Here is a 21,044-nt window from a genome sequence, read left to right on the forward strand (position 1 = left end):
ACAAGATAAGCGATTAATGCGCGGTTACGAGTCAGAAACAGCCGGAAAACTACTAAATCTTTAATATTTATAATCGTTATAATCTTTCAAAAGCAAAATTAATGTGGTTTGGCTGCCACGTGACTAGTCAACTAGACAATTTACATGACGTGAATGTAGGAAAATGTTAAAAATTAACTTAAGCTAGGCAATTTGTATGACTTAAATGTAATAAAATACTCTAAAAATATCGAAAAACCTAACTTTTTTTTAATGTTTTCTTTTTGGCAAGTGCCTTGAGGTGATGCTTTTTTCCATAAACAGAGTCTGTGATTTTCTTCATGATGAAACCTTTTTTGAAACGCATTCGCCGATTAATTTTTGTACAATTAACATTATTGCGAGTTTTTCCATAAGGTACTATGTTAATAAAAAAAACTTTTAACAAAAAGAAAACCGACTTCAAAAGAAAATATTTTCCAAACAAATTAATATGCACTAAAAAGTAAAAAAATAACGATAATATAATGCAGTTAAAATTATTGTTTTTTTTTTTTTTGGAGTCGGTGTCAGCCAAAGAAACAGCTCTGACAGAACAGTTTGCTACATTAGCTTGACTGACACCGACTCCAAAAAAAACAATAATTTTTACTACATTATATCATCGTTATCTTTTTACTTTTTAGTGCATATTAATTTATTTGGAAAAGATTTTCTTTTGAAGTCGGTTTTCTTCTTGTTAAAAGTTTTTTTTTTTTTTCGTGATTTTTAGTGAATCTGAAGTACACTAACTTATTTTTCACTAAAAAAGAATCATCGAAGTCGGTTGACGTGATATTGAGTTATTCGTCCTCTTGTCGTACATAATGAATGCAAATTAAAGACTTTTATGGTTATCTCATGAATGGCGTTGTCAGAACTAGACCACAATGAAATGGGACCACACGGGAAGCACCAGCTTTCAAATAAATAAAGAATCATCGAAATCGGTTGACGTGATATTGAGTTATTCGTCCTCTTGTCGTGCATAATGAATGCAAATTTAAGTTTATGGTTTTCTTTTGGATGGCGTTGTCAGAACTAGACCAAAATAAAATGGGACCACACGCGAAGCACCAGCTTTCAAATAGATAAAGAATCATCAAAATCGGTTCACCCAGTCAAAAGTTCTGAGGTAACAAACAAAAAAAAAAATACAGTCGAATTGAGAACCTCCTTTTTTTTGGTTTGAAGTCACAATTTTAAAATGAAAATCACAATTTTAAAATGAAATAATTCATTTGCCCCGCAAAAGGACCCAAAACTATGTTTATTGTGATCAAATAGCCGAACCACTTTAATTTATTTTTCGAATCCAAAGATATATTTTGAGTTCAGAGTTTCAATTAAGTAGAAAGATATTTAAAAATAAGTAAATATTTAATAAATTTAATTATTTTTATTAAAAGTATTTAGTTACTTAAATATTCTCACTTCATTTGTTTTCAACTTCCTCACTTTTAAAATACTAGTAATAGATTTTAATATATAGTATATATGTAGTATTTAAGTAGTCAAAGTTATAGAAAATAAGTTTTTATTTGATTACGTGTTTTAATGACAAAATGAAGTATTTATTCTTAATAAAGAGAGATTTTATATATATAAAATAAAACAACCGGAAAGGGTGTGACCCTTTAAAATTAGATACATATATTTCTTATAAAGAAAATTAATTGATAAATTTGTTTTCTGAAACTTTCCTCATTATAATTAATATTTTTAAAAGTACCCAATATAAAGCGAAAAATTCTAAATTGAATTATGTTTTCCGGTCTTATAAGGTTCTCTTTTTAACCCTGACAAACAAAGAGGCATAAGTTTAATGTTTCTGCATGTCTGTCTGCGGCATCGTAGATCATAAACAAATGAACTGAGAATGATTTCTTTTTTCTTGAAAGGTAATTTGATTGAGAATGTTCTTGTTTATGTTTCAAATGTGAGTTTCGGATTCCGTAACATGGCAAAGAACAGTCTTGATCAAATTACCTTTCAAAAGAACAAAAATTTAAAATGAGTTCATCCGTTTGGGAGCTACGATGCCACAAACGAATCAATTTTGTGTCGGGGGTTTCTTTAAATTTTTAATTATTATTTTTATCGTTATCTTTTATACCATTTTGAGTTCCTATCTTCTGGAAACTCTAGTAAACTCTGTAGGACGCAAGACCGAAAACCCTATGTTGCTCATTTACGAACTTAGTCTCATTTTTTTTATCCTGTGTTCTTTTCGCTTTTGAGTTATCGTGCTGACATACAGACAGACGGACAACCGGAAATTGACTAATTGGGTGAATTTATGAACACATATACAAAAATTTTGTTCATGGCATCAATATTTTTGGCGTTACAAACTTGGGACTAAAGTTGGTATACCTTGATATATATTACATATATACAGGGTATAAAAACTTTATAAGGGTATCATTAAATTTTTTTCGGGGTGAATAAAATTGTTTTCTAACAGAAATTTAATAAAGAAAGGATGTCTCTCTGTTGTTTTATTTGCAATTTCCTTTTTAAAGAATCTTTTTTGTACCTACTAAAATGTGCATACGAATGTGACTTTATACGAAACGACACTACGACACTGACACCGGAGGTGGTGTAGAAAGTAAGTAAATTCTTATTGCAATTAGATGTGACGTGGAATAATTGAATACAAAAAGTTTTTTATCCAATAAAAAAAAGGAATGACACAGGAAAATAAATAAACCATTTAAAACATATTATTTTAGGTGGAAATTTCTATGCATATTTTATAAAATTTGTACAAAGTTTTACAAAATTAAATTTAAAGTAATGGATAATTAATCAAGCAATAGAGGATAATCCTAATGTCAAATTGGCCATATTACCCATAAAAATGTAAAAGATAAAAAAGAGTGGAGATAAAAAAATTATCGATTTTTTGTAATTTTTTTAAGGGGAACCCCCTTGAAAAAAAAAATGTGTTTTGGAATTTGATAAAACTCGGTGGATGGGGTAATTTTGATTCAAAAAGTATTAAAATCTGGTAAATTTAATGATTGGATGCAGAGTTTCTGAGATATCGGAATATTCGGATTGATTTTAGTCCGTATATCAAAAACTATTCGACCAGTCATCAAATGCACCCGATTTTTGTACTTTTTGGGTCAAAATTACTTGATATAATGAGTTTTTCTCGATTTTTGCAATTTTTAAGGGACATTTTCTACTTCATGGTTCAATTTTTAAAGGGAATGGAATAAATGATGAAGAAGTGGAATTGCTGGCGGAGAATGTTTTCGGGTTACAATTTATGAAACACTTGGTTCGATAATGAAGTATGAAAGTGTTCATTCCTTCCATCTATAACATAATATAAATTATAATATGTTGTTTTTTAACAAAATTGCATTAAATTTTCTATTCATTAAAACGAATATAATTTAAAGTTATATCACAACAATCTTACACGAACTATAGCAGGAGCTATGAAGTAGCTCTTTCTTCTACTATGAAGTATATTATTGTATTGTATTAAGTCTATTATAAATTTTAAGGAAAAACTTTTTCGGGATGTAGTATAGAGAATGTAGGAAGGTTCCTACCATTGCATTTAGTACGTGTTGTTCTATGTATGTAAAGTATATGCCAAACTCAAATAATATCACCAACTTCTTATTATTATTATATATACTACAATTCTACTGTTAACCCTCAATTGGCAATGTTCAAATCACTTGCATTATCATAAAGTCATAATTAAAATTTTCAAAAATACTTTATTTCCATTTAGTACAGGTTATTTATGTAATACTAGCAGATACCCACCCGCTCTGTTGGGCAATTTCTCCTTTAAAAACAAAGATTATCACGTTATAGCCCTCACTTATCCTTCTTTTTGTTCACAATTTTATGGATTTTTCCTTTTTTGAAAATGAAGTTTTGCCCATGATACTCGCTGACATTATAACTTAATATAGGCCCCATTATTAAATTAACCTGATTTTTATACTTTTTGGATCAAAATTATCATCAAATTCCAAAACAGCGATTTTCTCGATTTCTTCAAGGGGTACCCCGGGTGAATTTGATGACCGGTCGAATAGTTTTTGAGAAACGGACTAAAATCGATCCAAACATTGCGATATCACAGAAACACTGCATCCAATCATTAAATTAACCAGATTTTTATACTTTTTGAATCAAAATAACCCAAACACCGAGTTTCATCATATTCTAAAACAAAAATTTTTTTTGCGTTTTTCTCAATTTCTTCGAAGGCACACCTTAAAAAAATTCCAAAAAATCGAGATATTTTTTTCATCTCCAATTTCGATAAAACTCAGTATAAAAGGTAATTTTGACCCAAAAAGTACAAAAATCGGGTGCATTTGATGACTGGAATAGTTTTTGAGATACGGACTAAAATCGATCCAAATATTGCGATATCTCAGAAACTCTGCATCCAATCATTAAATTAACCTGATTTTATACTTTTTTGATTATGATTTTAGGCAAAGATCGATATTGGACAACCGTTAAAAGAAATTTTATTTACCTTCATAAAATTTAAAGCCGTTAAAATACATTATCTTCAGATACAAATTATTTAACCATTCTATTTGAGGGTTGAATAAGTTTTATAAGATTTAACAACAAAATAAGATTGGCGTAATTAATTGTAATATACTAAAACTCTCAAATCTTGTTCACTATAATTGGAAAAGTGTAGTGACAAAGACAAAAAATGTATATATGTCTGTAAATCTGCAATAAGAAAATTAAATATTTTGTTTCTTCCTTAAGTCGATTATCCTCGAGCAATAAAGCTGCCGGCTAACAATATAGAATCGATTTTACCGAAAAACATTTTTTATTTTTAATAATGCCCAGAAATCGATGTTGAAATGAGCAAAGATTTCCTATAAAAATACATTTATTAAATTTCATTAAAATAAAGTTTTCTACTAGAAAAATTGCGTAAAAAAAACAGCTAATATTCATTGAGTTACTGAAGATTTGATTTGAGTTACGTTTTGCATAAATATACACAAAGGAAAAAAAAAATTTTCTTCTGTTCGACTTCTTCGAGAGGTAATTGGTACACAGTAAAGTAAAGTGAGTTTATTCTGTAAAGAAATAAAAATAAAGGGAGCAAGATAAACCATTTAAAATATACTCACTTAAAGCAAGGTCTTAATAGCATGGTGTTTATTTACACGCTAGCTTAAAAGAAGGCAGTTTCAGTTTTCGAATGTTTTAAGACAAATTTCAAAACAATGTTTATTGCAGAAGATTTTAATTCCAGAAGTGTCAATTTTGTTTGGGAATCAATTACATTTATAAGAAAACTAAACAAACCTTCGATTGGTCTTAGGTCTTAGTAGATTTGTTGCAAAATAATTTTTAAAATTTGTATACCAAATGATTGTAGATATTGAGCTTTGTTATAAATTCTTCAAGTTCGACATTCATGTGAGAATTTCAAAAAGGTTGAATTGAAACGATAGCGTGTGAATAGACAATGTACCAAAAAAAAACCATACAGTTATACAAATAACAGTTTAATATCCCTAAATGAGAAAATAATTATTAAAACATTTTTATATGTAATGCAAGTTGTATAATAACAAAAGCTAATAATATTCATCATTCAATGCCTTGTTATTACATAACATTTTCACTCGTCCCGCCTTTGCCACCGGCGTCGGTTATCTCCCATTTTATATGCGAGTGTTTTCTTCTTTACTCTGGATAATAGAAAATTTCCATTGTATGCAATAATACATTTATTGACAAAGTATCTCAGAAGAGACGGTAACTTTTTCATCAAATACATAAATGGGTTGTGATTTTGTTAGACGAAACAAAATTGGAATTCTTTGAGCTACATTACAATTATTCCGTCGACCAATTGTCTCACAGGGACCCCAGATCTCTTAAACGATATTCTTCTTCCACTTTTGCCTATAATACCAAAAAAAAGAAACATTTGGGGATTTATTGAAAATTTTCTTTTGTACGATTTCCGTTATTCAAAAACATTAATATTACGAGGTTTACAAGACCAGCTGGCTTGAGAAAAATTAGGTAGGTTCAAGTTGCCTTGCTATCAAATTACATTTCAAAAAAAAAAAAACTTCCACATTCTTCATGCAACTGGGATCACATTTTTTCTTAAGATACAATCTTCTTTTTTTGGGACACTCGGCCCTGATTACTTTACATTTATTGTATGTATGATTTGACCGACCGTCCGACCCCATAATATATAAAATTATTCACCAGCAGTATTATCAACCAAAAACGATTCTCTCATTTCCCCATGTAATTCTGTTCACCAACTCAGATTCACCCCGAATTCGAATTCATTTTCACTGTATATATACATATGAATATCATCCTCTATTTATAGGTCTGGGGCCAGCCGTTCTTTTTGACAGTAATGTTAGAACGGCTAGAAACTTGAAAGGTTTGTATGAACCGACAGCTTGTAAATTTTATCACCGATTTTACAACCGAGGGCTTCTCTTTCACGATGGCTGGAAAATTACAAAGTAAACATTAAATTGACGAATAGTCATTGAGGAATACCTACTCTAATCTTATTAATAACTGATATTATTAATGCGCAAGTAATTTTGTCTCTCTGCTAGGTTTTTACACCTAAGTCGCTGAAACACGTTCGATGAACTCCGATATTTATATAATTGAAACCTTGGGAAGAAACATGGGCTCTTTTTTTTTTAGAATTCATAGGTGACACTTTATGTATTGGATCATAACTTCGTCAATAATTTCGTTTAATATTCATAGGTGACACCAATCTATTAGGTCGTAACTCACAACACCCTATAACCTCATGCCCATAGTGAAATGGGTGACTCACGGCTAGTAATAAGATAATAAATTAAATAAATAAATAAAAAATAAAATCTCATTTTGCCTGACCCAAAAATGAAATATCCGCTAAGGACATGCTTAACGTGCAATTAACAATTTTCCAAATCCCATGAAAGTAAAGTCCTCGCCTCTATGAAAGAATCGTTTGTAGGGTTGTTTTGAACTACGCCTGACCCCAAGATACCATATAAATATAACACATAAAATTATTTCACTATTCAATTTTAAACTCTTCTAAAATGCTGTAAGTGTAAATGCACAGGGCACAAGTGGGTGCATATCGTTTGAGGGTGTAAGGGTTGGAGGTTTGAATGGTGTATGTTATAGATAGATGGTATATTAGGGGATGTTATAATGCAGTGAGTGTAGAAGCATTGAGATACTTAGTTGGTCGAACGGAAACATTCATAAATTAATGTTTTCAAATTGAAGTGGTATTGTATTCCATTAATGGTTTTTGGAGTATTTTATATTGTGTTCCAAATAAAAGTTTGAATTATTTTTATTTATTGAATTTTTATCAAAATTTGCAAAATGTATTTTTTTATCGTGTCAACAATTTTTGGTTTTCTTGCTATTACTTGCACATTGGCGCTGAGATTAAGAAGAGCCTTAAAACATTTTTTGATAGATTAAAACGTTATAATTCACCAAGAAATCATATATCTGAATGCTATATATTGTCCGAGGGAAGATTTTATTTTTCATACTGTGAAGATACTCCGCTTTCTGTGCCTTATCATTACTGCCTTGGACAATAAAATAAACATAACCATTTTGGCTCGTAGTAGTTCCACGTTTCTTATCCAATCACTTAATATTGGAAATGGCGCTGAGATTAACTATTGGCAAGCTTTTATAGACAACACGAAATAAATAAGCGTTATCATCAACTAAGTGTAAAAAGCTACTCCTTACAAGTAGAAAATCTTTCTAGCAAGGCTCGTAAAATCACTTTAATGGCGAAACGAAATTTGACAGTATTATCTCAAATATAATCCACGGTTTGTGGGTACAGAACCAAAAAGTTTTTTGCCACTGCATCAATGCTAATTTTTGCTTGCTCATTTGCCAAACAGAACGAAAAAGTGATGCGATATTTTGGTTATAACTAAAAAAAATACAGATAATTCATTTGAAATAATGGGTAGTAACAATTTTTTTATTATTAAGTATTCTTCATCCCACCCTAATATTTGTAATAATCATAATAACGATTGGACAACATTGGAAAAGCTCTCATCTATAAATGGGCTACTATTTACTTATCATCATTCTCTCTGTAGCTATGGATGGGTGTGTGTGTGTGTGTCGATAAGTAGTATGAGTAAAGTTCTATATCCTGCGTCAATAAGTCCATTTTATATTATTATTAGCTACTGGTTTAGCTTATAAACTCTTCACATGTTATTTTACAATATGAAATGTACTATCTACCACATGGGTGAACATGGATAAATATGAGCAAATATGTGGAAAGATTATCATATCGTTACGTTATATAAACGGAATGTTTCTAAAGCCATTCAAAAAAACAGAAGGAGAGATGTCGTGGAATACCCGGTAGGAACTATGCTCGTCTGACATGCATTATTAACTTAATCAAAAAAATCTATTGTTGTGCATGGACTTAAACGTGACGACCAACCGCATGAGACGTGGGCACTGTACTCACAAGACCATGACCTCATATTCAACTTAAAAAAAAACTGTGAGAAAAGTGTCAGTGTCAATCTTTATTCATTAAACTACATCCGCATACAATTAAATTTATGATGTGGGTGGAGTTGAGCTGGTTACTTCGTTCTAATCCAAACGACGACAGTGTGATCAATTTTACCGCCCAATAATTATAATTGCTCACATAGATTTGAACCCGCAATCTATGTCTTAGAAGACAAACGGTTAAAGTGATTTAACCCGCTCGGCTTCTCAGCCTCATTTGTCGATGTAAATGTGTATGATAATGTCTATGTAAAAATCGCTTTATAAAATCGCCCAAAAACTATTTCGTACTATCAAATATAAATACAATCAATTTTTTTAATATTTATAAAAAAACAATAATCAAAATTTCGTTTGTATTGGATATCAAAAAGAAATTAAATTCTACTAATTAAATGCATACTTCTAATATGCAATGCAACCTACAATATCCAAAATCAATTTTCATCAATTTAAATCAATTAAAACATACAGAATGTCCTCATATTGTTTTTAAGAAAAGCTACCGACGACCTTGCTTATGGTGAAGGTTTTGGCAACTTTTTTTTATAATAAGGACAGAAGAAGCAAAGCAAATTTTTCAGATTGCGGCGAAGAAATTTGTCCTTTACCAAAATTATAAAATTTTCTTTAAGAAAATTTTTCAAAATTAATTTTTTACTACAATCCAAAGAACATGTCGTTCGTCGGTCGATGCTTAGAAAAATTTAAACCATAAAACCGTAGATCTTTCTGGTCAATGAATATCAGCTATTTCTATACCTTTTTTCGCCACTTTCCTTGCTATACTCTCGTCTAAATTAATCCCATCGATAGTAAGCAAAGTCTTCTTACACTATCAATCTAACCAGAGATCAATGAACGACTTTTCTCACCAATTCTGTCGCCTGTTGATATTTACCCATTGATATTAAGTACGAATACTTACTATTGATATGAAATAAGTATTTTAAAGTTCTTCGATAATTTTTTTCATATCCAGAATTTAAAATCACATATAAAGTAATTAAATTGAGCTATATAAATATTGCTTCATAAAACTCCAGAAAATTTCTATGACGAATTGATTTGGATTGAGTAATGCAAAAAAACAAAAAACGTATAATTTTGGAGTAATCAAATATTATTATCACTAATTGATATAGTTATAAAAAGTTAATTACTTTTTGTAATCAATTGATATATGCAAATTTTTTAATTTTTTTTGTATAAAAAGGTCAACTTAATTGATAAAAAAGTGCACTTATTTGCTGAAGTTCGTTGGAAAGAGTTTAGGCACGGTTATACAAAATGAAATTATCTGTTTTGATTTTAGTGATTTTGGTATCTATTGTGCGGGATAGTTATGGTAAGACTTTATAAAATTATCTTAGCCTTGTAAGACAAGAATGTTTCCTGTTCACCTGGCTTTTATTTTATTCAGATTTCAAAATAAGAACCTTTTATCGAGACTTACCAAATCGCGACCAACCTAAAAGAAAGTAACGCCTTTATTTATATTTTCAGCTAATGCCATTGGAAATAGAAATAACAACAATTTAAATAATGACAACAATTTACGATGTAAGTTTAACAATTTTTCATTTTTTATGGCATAAACGATACAAAATAGTTTTAAGTTTGACTGAAAATATGAGTTTTTCATATTTGTAAATCAAGAGCGAAACCTGGTAAATTTTCATTGTAATCAAAATTTCAAACATTTATAACATCAAAAATCCATTGTGTCCAGATAATCTAGAAACTTTTAAATTTTATTCAATATTTTTAGAATCATGCTTTATTAACGACTCATAATCTCTAGCTCATGGGTGTATGATTGCAAAATGGAGTTTTATTAAACAGAGAATTTTAAAAGACTTCCATTGAGATTACAAATTTTATCTTTTTGTATCAGATCCTTCCTTTTCATTTTAAGGATGCAATCAAAATAAGATTTTGATAACATTTAACTAGCCTAATAAGCTTCTTCCTTACAAAACTAGTTGTTTTATTTACAGCTGAAAGAGGCGCCAGAGGTTACCCCAGCATATCTAACTATAACCCCAGCCCCTATTGGAAAGGTGAAAATAGTAATGAAGCTGTTCAAAGCTATTTATTAGTTAGCAGTGACGATAGTAAGTAACTTTAAGAAAATTTTAAAACAAACTCTAGATTCTAGAAGATTTATTCTTGTTCAGAAAATGCTCACAAATACTTTAGTCAAGAACTACGTGATTCCAAAAGCTATCAGCTTAGTTATTTCGTTGGTCAAACGACATTTCACTAAGAACTTTTATAAGTGGTGGTATATATTATTATTTATAACGGAAAATAATGTTTTTAGTCGCAAATGGTGCGATGACAAATGTTGTGACTCGATTAAATAGTCCTGTTGGCTACGTAGTAGTTCCTTCTGGGGGTGCAGTGGGTAACAATAATCTCTTTAGCAATGGTAAGTTTTGTTTTTTTCATACAAAATAAACAGTAAAAAAAGTAGTTGCAAAAACGTAGGTATGTTCTTAATAGGAAAACGTTCTTGATTCAAATATTTTTGCTTGGCATACTTTATTAATTTTTTAAGCAGTTCTCTTCGGTATTTAGAAAAATATGAATAAAAATTAAACTTTGAACGATCTTGTTTAGTTCTTCCAGGCAGAGGTTTTCAACGAAGTTCAGTATTAGCAAATAATGGATTAAATAATGGAGTACTACCTCATCAAGGCCTTGTAGTTCTTAATGGTGGCCGAAGTAAGTTTCTTCGTACAATTATGAAAAATTATATGCCTAGATAAAATAATGTATAAACATTTTCAGATATGGTTCCAGTAGGAAGATTAAATTCAAATAATGGAGCCTCATCATTAATGTTGCTTGATGGAAATAATCAAGGTAATTAGAAAATTACTAGCTGTTAAACCCGCTTCGCTGGGTTGTTTTTGGAGATTTAAATATCAAAATTGTTAAATGAAAGACTTTTTTTTTAATTCTCTCTGTGTGTACGGAACAGTAAGATTTTTTAGGCCGATCTCAATATTATGTCTACACTCTCTGTGTGTACGGAAAAGTAAGGGAAAGATCGATAGAAACCCATGGAACATTCCAGAATATTCGAGAAAATTCTAGAAAATTCGATAGTAATCCATAGAACATTCCAGAATGTTCGAGAAAATTCTAGAAAATTCGACAGAAACCCATGGAACATTCCAGATTGTTCGAGAAAGTTTGATAAAATTCAATAAAAATCCATACAACATTCGAGAATATTCGAGAAAGTTCTAGAAAATTCGATAGAAATCCATGGAACATTCCAGAATTTTCGAGAAAAATCGAAAGACATTTGCGCCAGAAGCGCCATCTAGTGAAAATGGTACTATTGACAGTGGCGCCATCTATTGAAAATTATTAGAACTAAAAAATCGAAAGACATTTGCGCCAGCAGCGCCATCTAGTGAAAATTGTACTATTGACAGTGGCGCCATCTATTGAAAATTATTAGAACTATTTTTTAATCTATTTTCTATGAATTCCTGGATCATTTTTAATTCAACCCCCACCAAACTCCCTTATTCACAATGCACCCCCACCAAACTCCCTTATTCACAATGGGAGCCTAAGGGCTACCCAATGACATAATCCCCTACCGAAGGTCAATGGTTAGTTTTAGGGAAAATCGGGAACATACAAACAAACACTCTCTTTTTATATATATAGATGTAAACATAATTTTGTTTTTCTGATATATATAAGTTAAATTATTCTCTTTTCACTGAATTTTTAGCAAAGAAATATAATCGTATAGCAGCAGGTTCAGGGTCCAGAGCTTTGGAAGCTAATAATAACAATGCCGTCAACAATCCAGGTGCAGGTCAAACCTATGTGCTAGTTACTGATGATGCAAGTAAGTTTTACTTTATGCTAAATACAAATTCAATAGTTCAGCTCGGTGATACAAAGCTAATTGTGAATCGGTTAGAATTAAAGTTCAAGTCATCATTGACCTTTGAGTTAATGCAAATTTTTCTACAAAAGTACTTTTGAACTTTATCCCAGATCTAAGAGTGGCAAACTATCGTATTGTTTTCGAATTTTTCGTGTTGTTATTGTGTTGAGTAGAGAGGTAAAAAAATCAAGAATAGAATGTATTGGGAATAGAATTGGGGATAAAATTGGTAAAACTTCTTAGTTTCTTATTGAAATCATCGAAGGAGACGAACCGTCGGTACTCTTATAAAAACTTTCAATGATGACACAACCGGATTCAATTAAACAAAATCGTTTTCCTGCACCAATCAAGTAAACAATTTAAACGATGTCAACATGCCTAATATTGGAATATTTTCAGATATAGAAGGATATGGATCTGGAAGTTTAGGATCTAGAAGTGTTGGGGCAGCATCAGGAGGAGCATCTTTTGTCATAGTTACCGACGATGGAAGTAAGATTGCTGCTCATTATAGGAAATTGTCATTTTTTGATTAATATAACTTGAAATATTTTTAGATAACGCAGTTGCCAAGAAAAGTTTTTCTGCCGATGATTTGACTCTTGTTGTTGCGGACTCAGCAAATGAAAATGGTCAGTAGTAGTTCTATATAGATTTAATTATAAATTTCTTAACTAATTAAGTGAATACAAATTTCAGTTGCCAATGTAGTTGGTCTAGGTGCAGGTTCCAGAAGTTTTGGAAACTCTGATGCTCTAGCAAGTGTATATGCTGCGGAAGCCGATAGCTCTTACGCAAATGACGCTGGTCAGTTTTGTTGCTAAATAAATATATAACAAATGATAATGATGTATAGCAATGATTTTATTATTATTATTATTATAGCTACGACTGCAAGTGCATATAGACCAAGTACTGGTGCCAGAAATTTTGGAAATTATAGATTAAATTCGTTTGGACCAGGAGCTGGTTACACCAATGGCTTAAGAAATGCAAATGTACGAGTTTCAGGTGCCAGAAGTTTCGGAAATTCTGGTTCAAATTCATATGGATATGGAGCCGAAAATTCAAATGCATATGGCCCAGGAATTGCAATTGGATATGGACCATCTGCAGGTGCCAGAAGTTACGGATATTTACCTTCAAACTCATATGCAGCCGGAGCTGGAAGTTCAAGAAGTTTAGACAACAATAATGCATATGGCCCAGGAAATATAATTGGATATGGGCCACCTGCAGGTGCCAGAAGTTACGGATATTTAGCTTCGAACTTATATGGACCTGGAGCTGGAAGTTCAAGTAGCTTAGACAGCGCAAATGTACCCGATAATGCATATGGCCCAGGAAATGTAAATGCATATGGTCCAGCTGCAGGTGCCAGAAGCTACCGAAATTCAGCATCAAACTCATATGGTCCAGGCGTTGGAAATTCACAAGGCTTAGACAGTGAGTATACATACGGCCCAGAAAATGCAGTTGGATATGGACCAGCTGCAGGTGCCAGAAGTTACGGATATTTAGCTTCGAACTCATATGGACCCGTAGCTGGAAGTTCAAGTAGCTTTGACAGCGATAATGTCTATGGACCAGGAAATACAAATGCATATGTACCATCTGCAGGTGCCAGAAGCTACGGAAATTCAGTATCAAACTCGCATGGTCTAGGAGTTGGAAGTTCACATGGCTTAGACACTGATAATGTATATGGTCCAGTAAATGCAAACGCATTGGGACACATTGCAAGCGCCAGAAGTTTGGGAAATTATAATTCAAATTCAAACAGCCCTTCAGAATCTGCCGGAAATTCAAATACAAATAAGCATGGTGCAGAATCAGGAGCAGGATCAGGTTGGTTGACTTTAAAATCGTGATAGGATTATTGTATTTTAAAAGTTTCCTGTTTTTTCCTAGGAGCAAAGCAAGACAGCAATGATAATAACTAAACAAAAAAAAAAAAAGTTAATCAGCGATAATATTGAATACCGACCATAGCCACAGTTTCAAGGACAAGAGCAAGACAAATTAATTTTAAGTTTTACAAAATTAATATGAAAACAAATTCATATGTTATCTATATGAATAATTTCTAAATAATAATTGCAACATTCAATTTTCAGTTTTTTATTTACTTTTCTATACCTTTCCTCTACTTTAGTTAACCCCTGATCCACAGTCTAAACATTTTCAAAATTGTGAAAAATAAATGTACGCAAAATTTTCATTTTTTCGACTATCCTCGTATACGAATTCAAAAAATTGATATCTGATTATTTCATATTCCGTTCTAGGTCATTAGGAACTTTTTATCAAGAATAATTTTCGTTTATAAAACAAATAATAAAAATGGTTTCCATATGGTGTCGACTTAATTGGACACAGTGTATATTTACAGGAATTGGACACAGTGTATTTGTTTTTTTTTTTTTAAATAATTAAATTACGCCCAATTAAAAGTTAACAGAAATAAAACAAAGAACGCTAGTCAAAACTATTTCGAAATTTAGGCGTACTGCTTTGGATCAATATCACTAATTGCTTTTTTTTATTAGTTGCTTTCACAAACAATTAGGTTAAGCTTAGAAACTTTTTATAAAAGATTCGTTCAATCGATTAAAGAATTCAATTAGTTATATTTTTTTGGTCGATTAATCCAAGTAGTTCCAAAAAAATTTACAAAATGAAATTATCTGTTTATATTTTCGTGATTTTAACTTCAATTTTATACAGTTCCGGTAAGTAATTTTATTACAATTCTAAGAACAAAATAACTCCGTTCTTTGGAAGACATAAATTAATATTTAATGTCTAAGATTTAAAATTTAAAAAAAAATTTTTCTCTTCCCCGAAAATTTTAAAATCTAGAGAGACGAACTGCATCAGGAGCAGTAGTTGCATATGTTCCAGGTTCTGGAGTATATTATAGTCCAGCAAATGGGAATTATCCAATTTATGGAAATGCATTAAACTCCAGAGGCGTAGGAGATTCTTCTATCTTAGGGGTTGATAACTCCTACGAGACAAGAACTACAAATGGATATACAAATGGAAATATTGACAATTCATTTGGTACAGTATTTGCGGGAAATCCTTCTATCTCAAGTAATAGAGGTTCCTATAGTCCAGTACCCTGGCAGCCAGAATACTTGTATAGATCAGATATCCAGAATCCTGATTTGATATCCAGAAACGTAGGAAATGGAGTTGCAGTAGCAGTAAATGCAAATAAACCAGCAGCTGGAAGTTCACCTGCACTCTATGAAAGTAGAAATCCAATCTTAGGATTAGGATCAGGAAATGTCAATGTTCCATATCCGTGGGAAAGAGTCGTGGGAAGACCCAATATCTCTAATGTTGGAGGTTCCTATAACCCAGGCGTAGTAGGCACGAATGTACCCGGAAATTCGAATTATGAAAATGCATACGCTACAGGTCTAAATTATAGAACCGCGGAAAGTTTGTCTTTCTCAGGAAATGGAGGCTCTTATAGCCCACAGACAGCAGGTGCCTATGGACCAGGAATTGGAAATTATGGATATGGAAATGCGGGAATTCCCCTTACCTCAAACACCGGTACGTCAGGTGTTCGAGATTCCTATTACCCAGGAGCAGTAAGCACATATGTACCAGGAAATGCAAATTATGGAAATGCATATGGTACAGGTGTAAATTATAGAACCGCGGAAAGTTCTCCTATCTCAGGAAATGGGCGTTCCTATAGCCCACAAACAGGAGGTGTGTATGGATCAGAAAATGGAAAATATGGATATAGAAACTCATATGTTTCAGATTTGAAATACGGAACTACAGAAAAAAGAGTTTCAGGCACCTATGATGCAGCAGCAGAAAGTGCAAATAAACCAGGAGCTGCAAGTGTATCGGCTGGAGCTTACAATGACGTTGCATCAGTCGCCAAAAATGCTTTATTAAGCGCACATAATTCAGAAGCTGGAGATCCCATTGCCCACGTACCTGGAAGTGTATTGGGATTATATCTAAGTGATGATTCGGCAGGAACTAATACCGGTTACAGTCCAGGTAATTTAGAGGTTACCCGATCCTATTATCTATAAATGATAGACAAAATAAAAAAAAATTAATTTTGGCTAAGGCTAGATTTAAGGAGACAAATGAAGAAAAATGTATATGACTTTAAAAATTTGAAAATAAATTCATTTTAGTTTTTTATTGTTAGAAAATTTTGATATTATCTTTCCGTTTTTATTTTCCAAATATAAAAGGGCATTTTTATTTTTATATTTTTGAAATATATGATCAGCCTTTACACCTCACCCTGTAAATTGTAAAGGCAATTGGATCGTGTGGCAGCTGGGTAGAGTGTAGACATCATAATACGGGCGAACAGATTCATGAGTGAAAGTAAAGGATTTAATCAAATCATGCGTAAAATTACACCATAGAACTCTGGGTAACTATCTATATGTGATCAATTTTATATGAATATATTTATTATACACGACGACATCAAAACCAATTCAAAAGAAAAAAAATTAATACAATGTTGCTTGTAAAATTATTCCACCATAAATGATTAGACTAGATCTGTATCAGTATACAGTCGTTGATTACAACTCCGTCACGCTGGAATTGGACTTTATTTGTCTCTAGTACCGATTAATCAAGGAAAATCCCAGAACCTTTCCACCCAAAAATAAATATGCATTTGGAAATGATCGAGGTTATCATATGGCCAAACTTTTGTTTGAAACAATTTTTTGTATACGCCTTTTTTTTTTTAAATTTGTTGCAAATGTCAGGTTAAAAAAAAACTTTTTGTATGAAAGTAGGAAACGTATCACTCTCCAATGTGACACGTCCGTCCTGATCAAACTTCTAGCGACGTTTGAGTTGGTTTGAAACCACAATGTGCTAAAATCATGTGTTAAAAAGGTATCGAAAATAATCTTTAGCGTACACGCCGAAACGACACGTAGATACGTAGAACCACAGTTAATGCATAATTTTGAAGATCCTGGAACGACAACATCTCAGTAACAAGAACTGAAAGAAATGATATTTTGACAGGTCTACTTTAAAGAATTTCTTCTCTAAGAAAAAGTGGACTAATTTTATGAACCATTATGTAAATAATTGAAAATATAAGTAATATTCAATATGTAAGAACCGATATTATCCTTTGTGAGTTTCCAACATCATCGATTCATCGTCCTTGAATATTGGTCAACCAGAAGAACTTTCTGCTGCTATATGAAATCAATAGAAAATTAATTGAAGTATATCAACACATAAATTAAACTTCGCTCGTTTATTCACCGATTTCAAGTACTTTTAGTAAACCATACTCCTACTTTTAGTAAACCATATGCAAATAAAAATTTATTTTTGTCTAATATTCGAAAGTACGTTAAAAAGTGAACATTTTTTGAGAAATTACACTTTTTCAGCCGGAAAAATTAAAATACCCAAATAACACTTTTTTCCAAAAATATGAACTAAAAAGTACAAACTAAGCTTAAAATATTACTCATAATATGTATTTAGTAATAATTAAGTTTGATAGAAAATAATCAAACTTATTAAACAAAATAATTTTTTTTTTTAAATAAGCAAACCCGTATTGCGATTTTGAAGTCGGTTTTCATCTTCTAACAAAGTTTTATTCATTGTCAGTCATAAAATTTTTAGTTTCAGATCCGATAAAATAGTTTTTGTCAATTTTCTGTTTACTCTGTTTTGTATATATTAAAAATACAGTCGATAAATTTTCACAATCTCAAATTCACTTATTCGAAATTATATTTCAATTTTATTACCAATAATAATTATTTCATGAAGTATTCTAAATTATCTATAGTTAAGATAGCGATGGGTGGGGCTTTAATAATATATGCAATCTGGTTTTATTGCATTTTATGCTTCACAAAAACAGAAACAATAAAAAAGAAATTTACACTTGTAATAAATAATTAATTGTAAGTGCTGATAATTAGTGAATATGGCATACTTGTTTAACTAATCGTATAAATATATGTAATATCAGAATGTTATTATTTAATAATATATAGTATACTGATTGCCATCAAGAATGGAAAATCAAAACTATAATTGATGAGCCGGGCGTAAGTGTCATTTACGTCAATTTTAATCCGATTAAGTTTTTCAATTTTTGTAGAGTTACCATAAAAATTTCGTTACAATGCGTCCAAAAGTAAAAAAACTCTACATACAAACATCTAAACATGAAAGAAGACCCAATTGATGACCTATGTTGCTCAATTACGAACTCGAATCCACTTTTTACGTCCTAAACACGCTATATTTTAGCTTGATATCTCTTTTGGTTTTTGAGTTATCGTGTTCACAGACAGACGGATAGACGGATAGACGAACAGACGAACAACCGAAAATGGACTGATTATATGAACACCTGTACTAAGATTTTGTTCGTAGCATCAATATTTTTAAGCGTTACAGATTTGCGTCTAAACTTAGTGTACCTTGATATATTTCATATATATATGGTTTAAAAAAATTTGTATTTTTGCTCCAGAATGAAGGAGTCACAAAATTTACACAGAAACTTCACATATTCTCGGTACGGTACCATATTTTTTACCTTTCGAAACATATTTAAGGCCAATATTTGATTCTTTGAAGATATTTATATTTCTATAATTCTGGAGATTCTTCTTTCTCAGTTCTTGGCGGCAAATAAAAGGCGTCTTTAGACTAGGAAGTAGGTATAATGGACGTTAAACCTTTTTTTGTCTTATTCTCTACGCCACTTAGTGTATATTTAAAGTAAAATAAAATAAAAAGTAACGAATATTTGAAAATTGCAAAATTTCTATTATGTAAACAAAAAAAATTACAAAAAGAAAGTTTTAATAATTAATAACAAAAATAATTCACGAACAAAGAAAAAACAAATCAAAAATTTCTGACTGTGTTTGGACTGATTTTTGACTTAAGTCACTACAACATAAATGAAAGCAACAAAAAAACAACTTTTTTCATATTCTTGTGAAGTAGTGATCCAAAAAATTTAACGGAACCAATTAGTAATATTCATGGGAGCTGGCGTATGAAGATGAATCATCACCGAAAGGACTTCCTCCACGGTGTCCACCACCTTGAGGTTTGTACAAACCAGCACTCTTCAATACTTGATCATGTGCCCGAAAATGAGCTTGTTTAGCTAAAGTAACTTCAGCGGTTTCATGTGGTACACCTTGTCCTGGAGCATAACCACTAGCTTGTACACGGATTGGTTTGGATTCAGCATGGAAGACATTACTGTTTTGGGAACTGCTTGCACCACCTGGATGATTTCCACCTTCGTATGTATCACGTTTACCTAAATGATGGTGACCACCTCCGCTGACATGGACTACATGGGGATGACCGAAGTAGGCGTTATGATTTTGGGTACTGTAGGCATGACCATGACCATATCCGTTTCCACCGACATAACCTCCATGATAAGCAGAACGTCTACGACGATAATGTCCATGGCCTCCACTGACATGAACTACATGTGGATGACCGAAATAAGCGTTATGATTTTGGGTACTGTAGGCATGACCGTGTCCGTGTCCATTACCACCATGTCCATAGTAAGTTGTTCCACGACGATGACGAGATAAAGCTTTAGCATGTGCTTCGAAATGGGCAGCTTTAAGTGCAGCTACTTCTGGAGTATCTAATGGAACACCGTTATGTCCAATACGTGGTACATCTTCAACTTGGACAACTTTTTCATAGGCTGGACTAGATAGATAATTCTTTGGATTTTTAATCACTTTCACACTAGCTGAAGGTCCATATTGGTAATTTGATTGGTATAATGGGCCAGATTCGTAATGAGATGGACCGGATTCATAATGAGATGGACCAGATTCGTAATTAGATGGGGCTGAGTAGTCAGATCCAAAGTGTGATGATGAACCAGTAAATCCTGATGAGTAATGAGATAATCCTGGACCACCGTATGAGTAGGATGATTCATGATTGTAATGAGCTGGCCCAGAATTGTAGGATCCTTCTGAATTATAGTGTGCTGGTTGAGCAGGTGTAAATAATTTTGGACCTGCGTATCCAGCGGATTGAGTGAATGGAGATGTTAATCCTGATTCGACACTTGGACTTTTGTATGATGAACTGTAGAAAGATGGTTTTCCGGCTCCAAAACTACCACCATGACTTGGACTTCCACCAAAACCAGATGAGAATGGTTGATATTTTCCACTGCCATAGTTTTGGCCGACTGTTACAGCCAATAAACTTGCCAAACAAATCTGAGAAAAAACCAAAAAATTAAATTTTGAAAAAAAATTTTGCGAATATATCCAATATTTACCAGAATGTTCATGATGACCAGATGTAGGAATTCGTTGCCAAAATTACCTCCTAGGTATTTTTATATTTCAATGATGTTATTTTTAAATACCAGGACTGTAAAATGACAAAACGAATTATGATTTAAAATTAATAAAAATGTCGCTATATATACATTTTTAATTTC

The 21,044-nt window shown here is 31.8% G+C and overlaps 3 protein-coding genes across 4 annotated transcripts; 2 read left to right on the forward strand and 1 right to left on the reverse strand.

The window, feature by feature from the left end:
• Positions 1-9,804: 9,804 nt before the first annotated feature.
• On the forward strand, positions 9,805-14,651 carry LOC123298048 (autotransporter adhesin BpaC-like). Of its 2 annotated transcripts, XM_044879934.1 has the most exons (12): positions 9,805-9,964; positions 10,123-10,179; positions 10,617-10,733; positions 10,943-11,050; positions 11,242-11,346; positions 11,413-11,487; positions 12,377-12,496; positions 12,941-13,033; positions 13,099-13,173; positions 13,241-13,348; positions 13,427-14,389; positions 14,453-14,651. In XM_044879934.1, exons 1-12 carry the CDS (start codon positions 9,907-9,909, stop codon positions 14,482-14,484), a joined length of 1,911 nt encoding a protein of 636 aa, XP_044735869.1. In that variant the 5' UTR covers positions 9,805-9,906; the 3' UTR covers positions 14,485-14,651. The 2 variants fall into 2 exon arrangements, with proteins under 2 accessions (XP_044735869.1, XP_044735870.1); XM_044879935.1 differs by lacking the exon at positions 10,943-11,050 and having other exon boundaries at positions 9,806-9,964.
• Positions 14,652-14,884: 233 nt separating this feature from the next.
• LOC123298922 (interleukin enhancer-binding factor 3-like) lies at positions 14,885-16,611 on the forward strand. Its single transcript, XM_044881022.1, has 3 exons — positions 14,885-14,945; positions 15,404-16,273; positions 16,349-16,611. The coding sequence occupies exons 1-3, from the start codon at positions 14,885-14,887 to the stop codon at positions 16,609-16,611; spliced, it is 1,194 nt and encodes a 397-aa protein (XP_044736957.1).
• Positions 16,612-19,566: 2,955 nt separating this feature from the next.
• On the reverse strand, positions 19,567-20,921 carry LOC123298496 (hornerin-like). Its single transcript, XM_044880512.1, has 2 exons — positions 20,880-20,921; positions 19,567-20,817 (listed from the first exon to the last, which is right to left on the reverse strand). The coding sequence occupies exons 1-2, from the start codon at positions 20,889-20,891 to the stop codon at positions 19,579-19,581; spliced, it is 1,251 nt and encodes a 416-aa protein (XP_044736447.1). The 5' UTR covers positions 20,892-20,921; the 3' UTR covers positions 19,567-19,578.
• Positions 20,922-21,044: the final 123 nt, after the last annotated feature.

Source organism: Chrysoperla carnea, chromosome 4 (assembly GCF_905475395.1).
Source record: "Chrysoperla carnea chromosome 4, inChrCarn1.1, whole genome shotgun sequence".
Lineage (NCBI taxonomy): Eukaryota > Metazoa > Arthropoda > Insecta > Neuroptera > Chrysopidae > Chrysoperla > Chrysoperla carnea.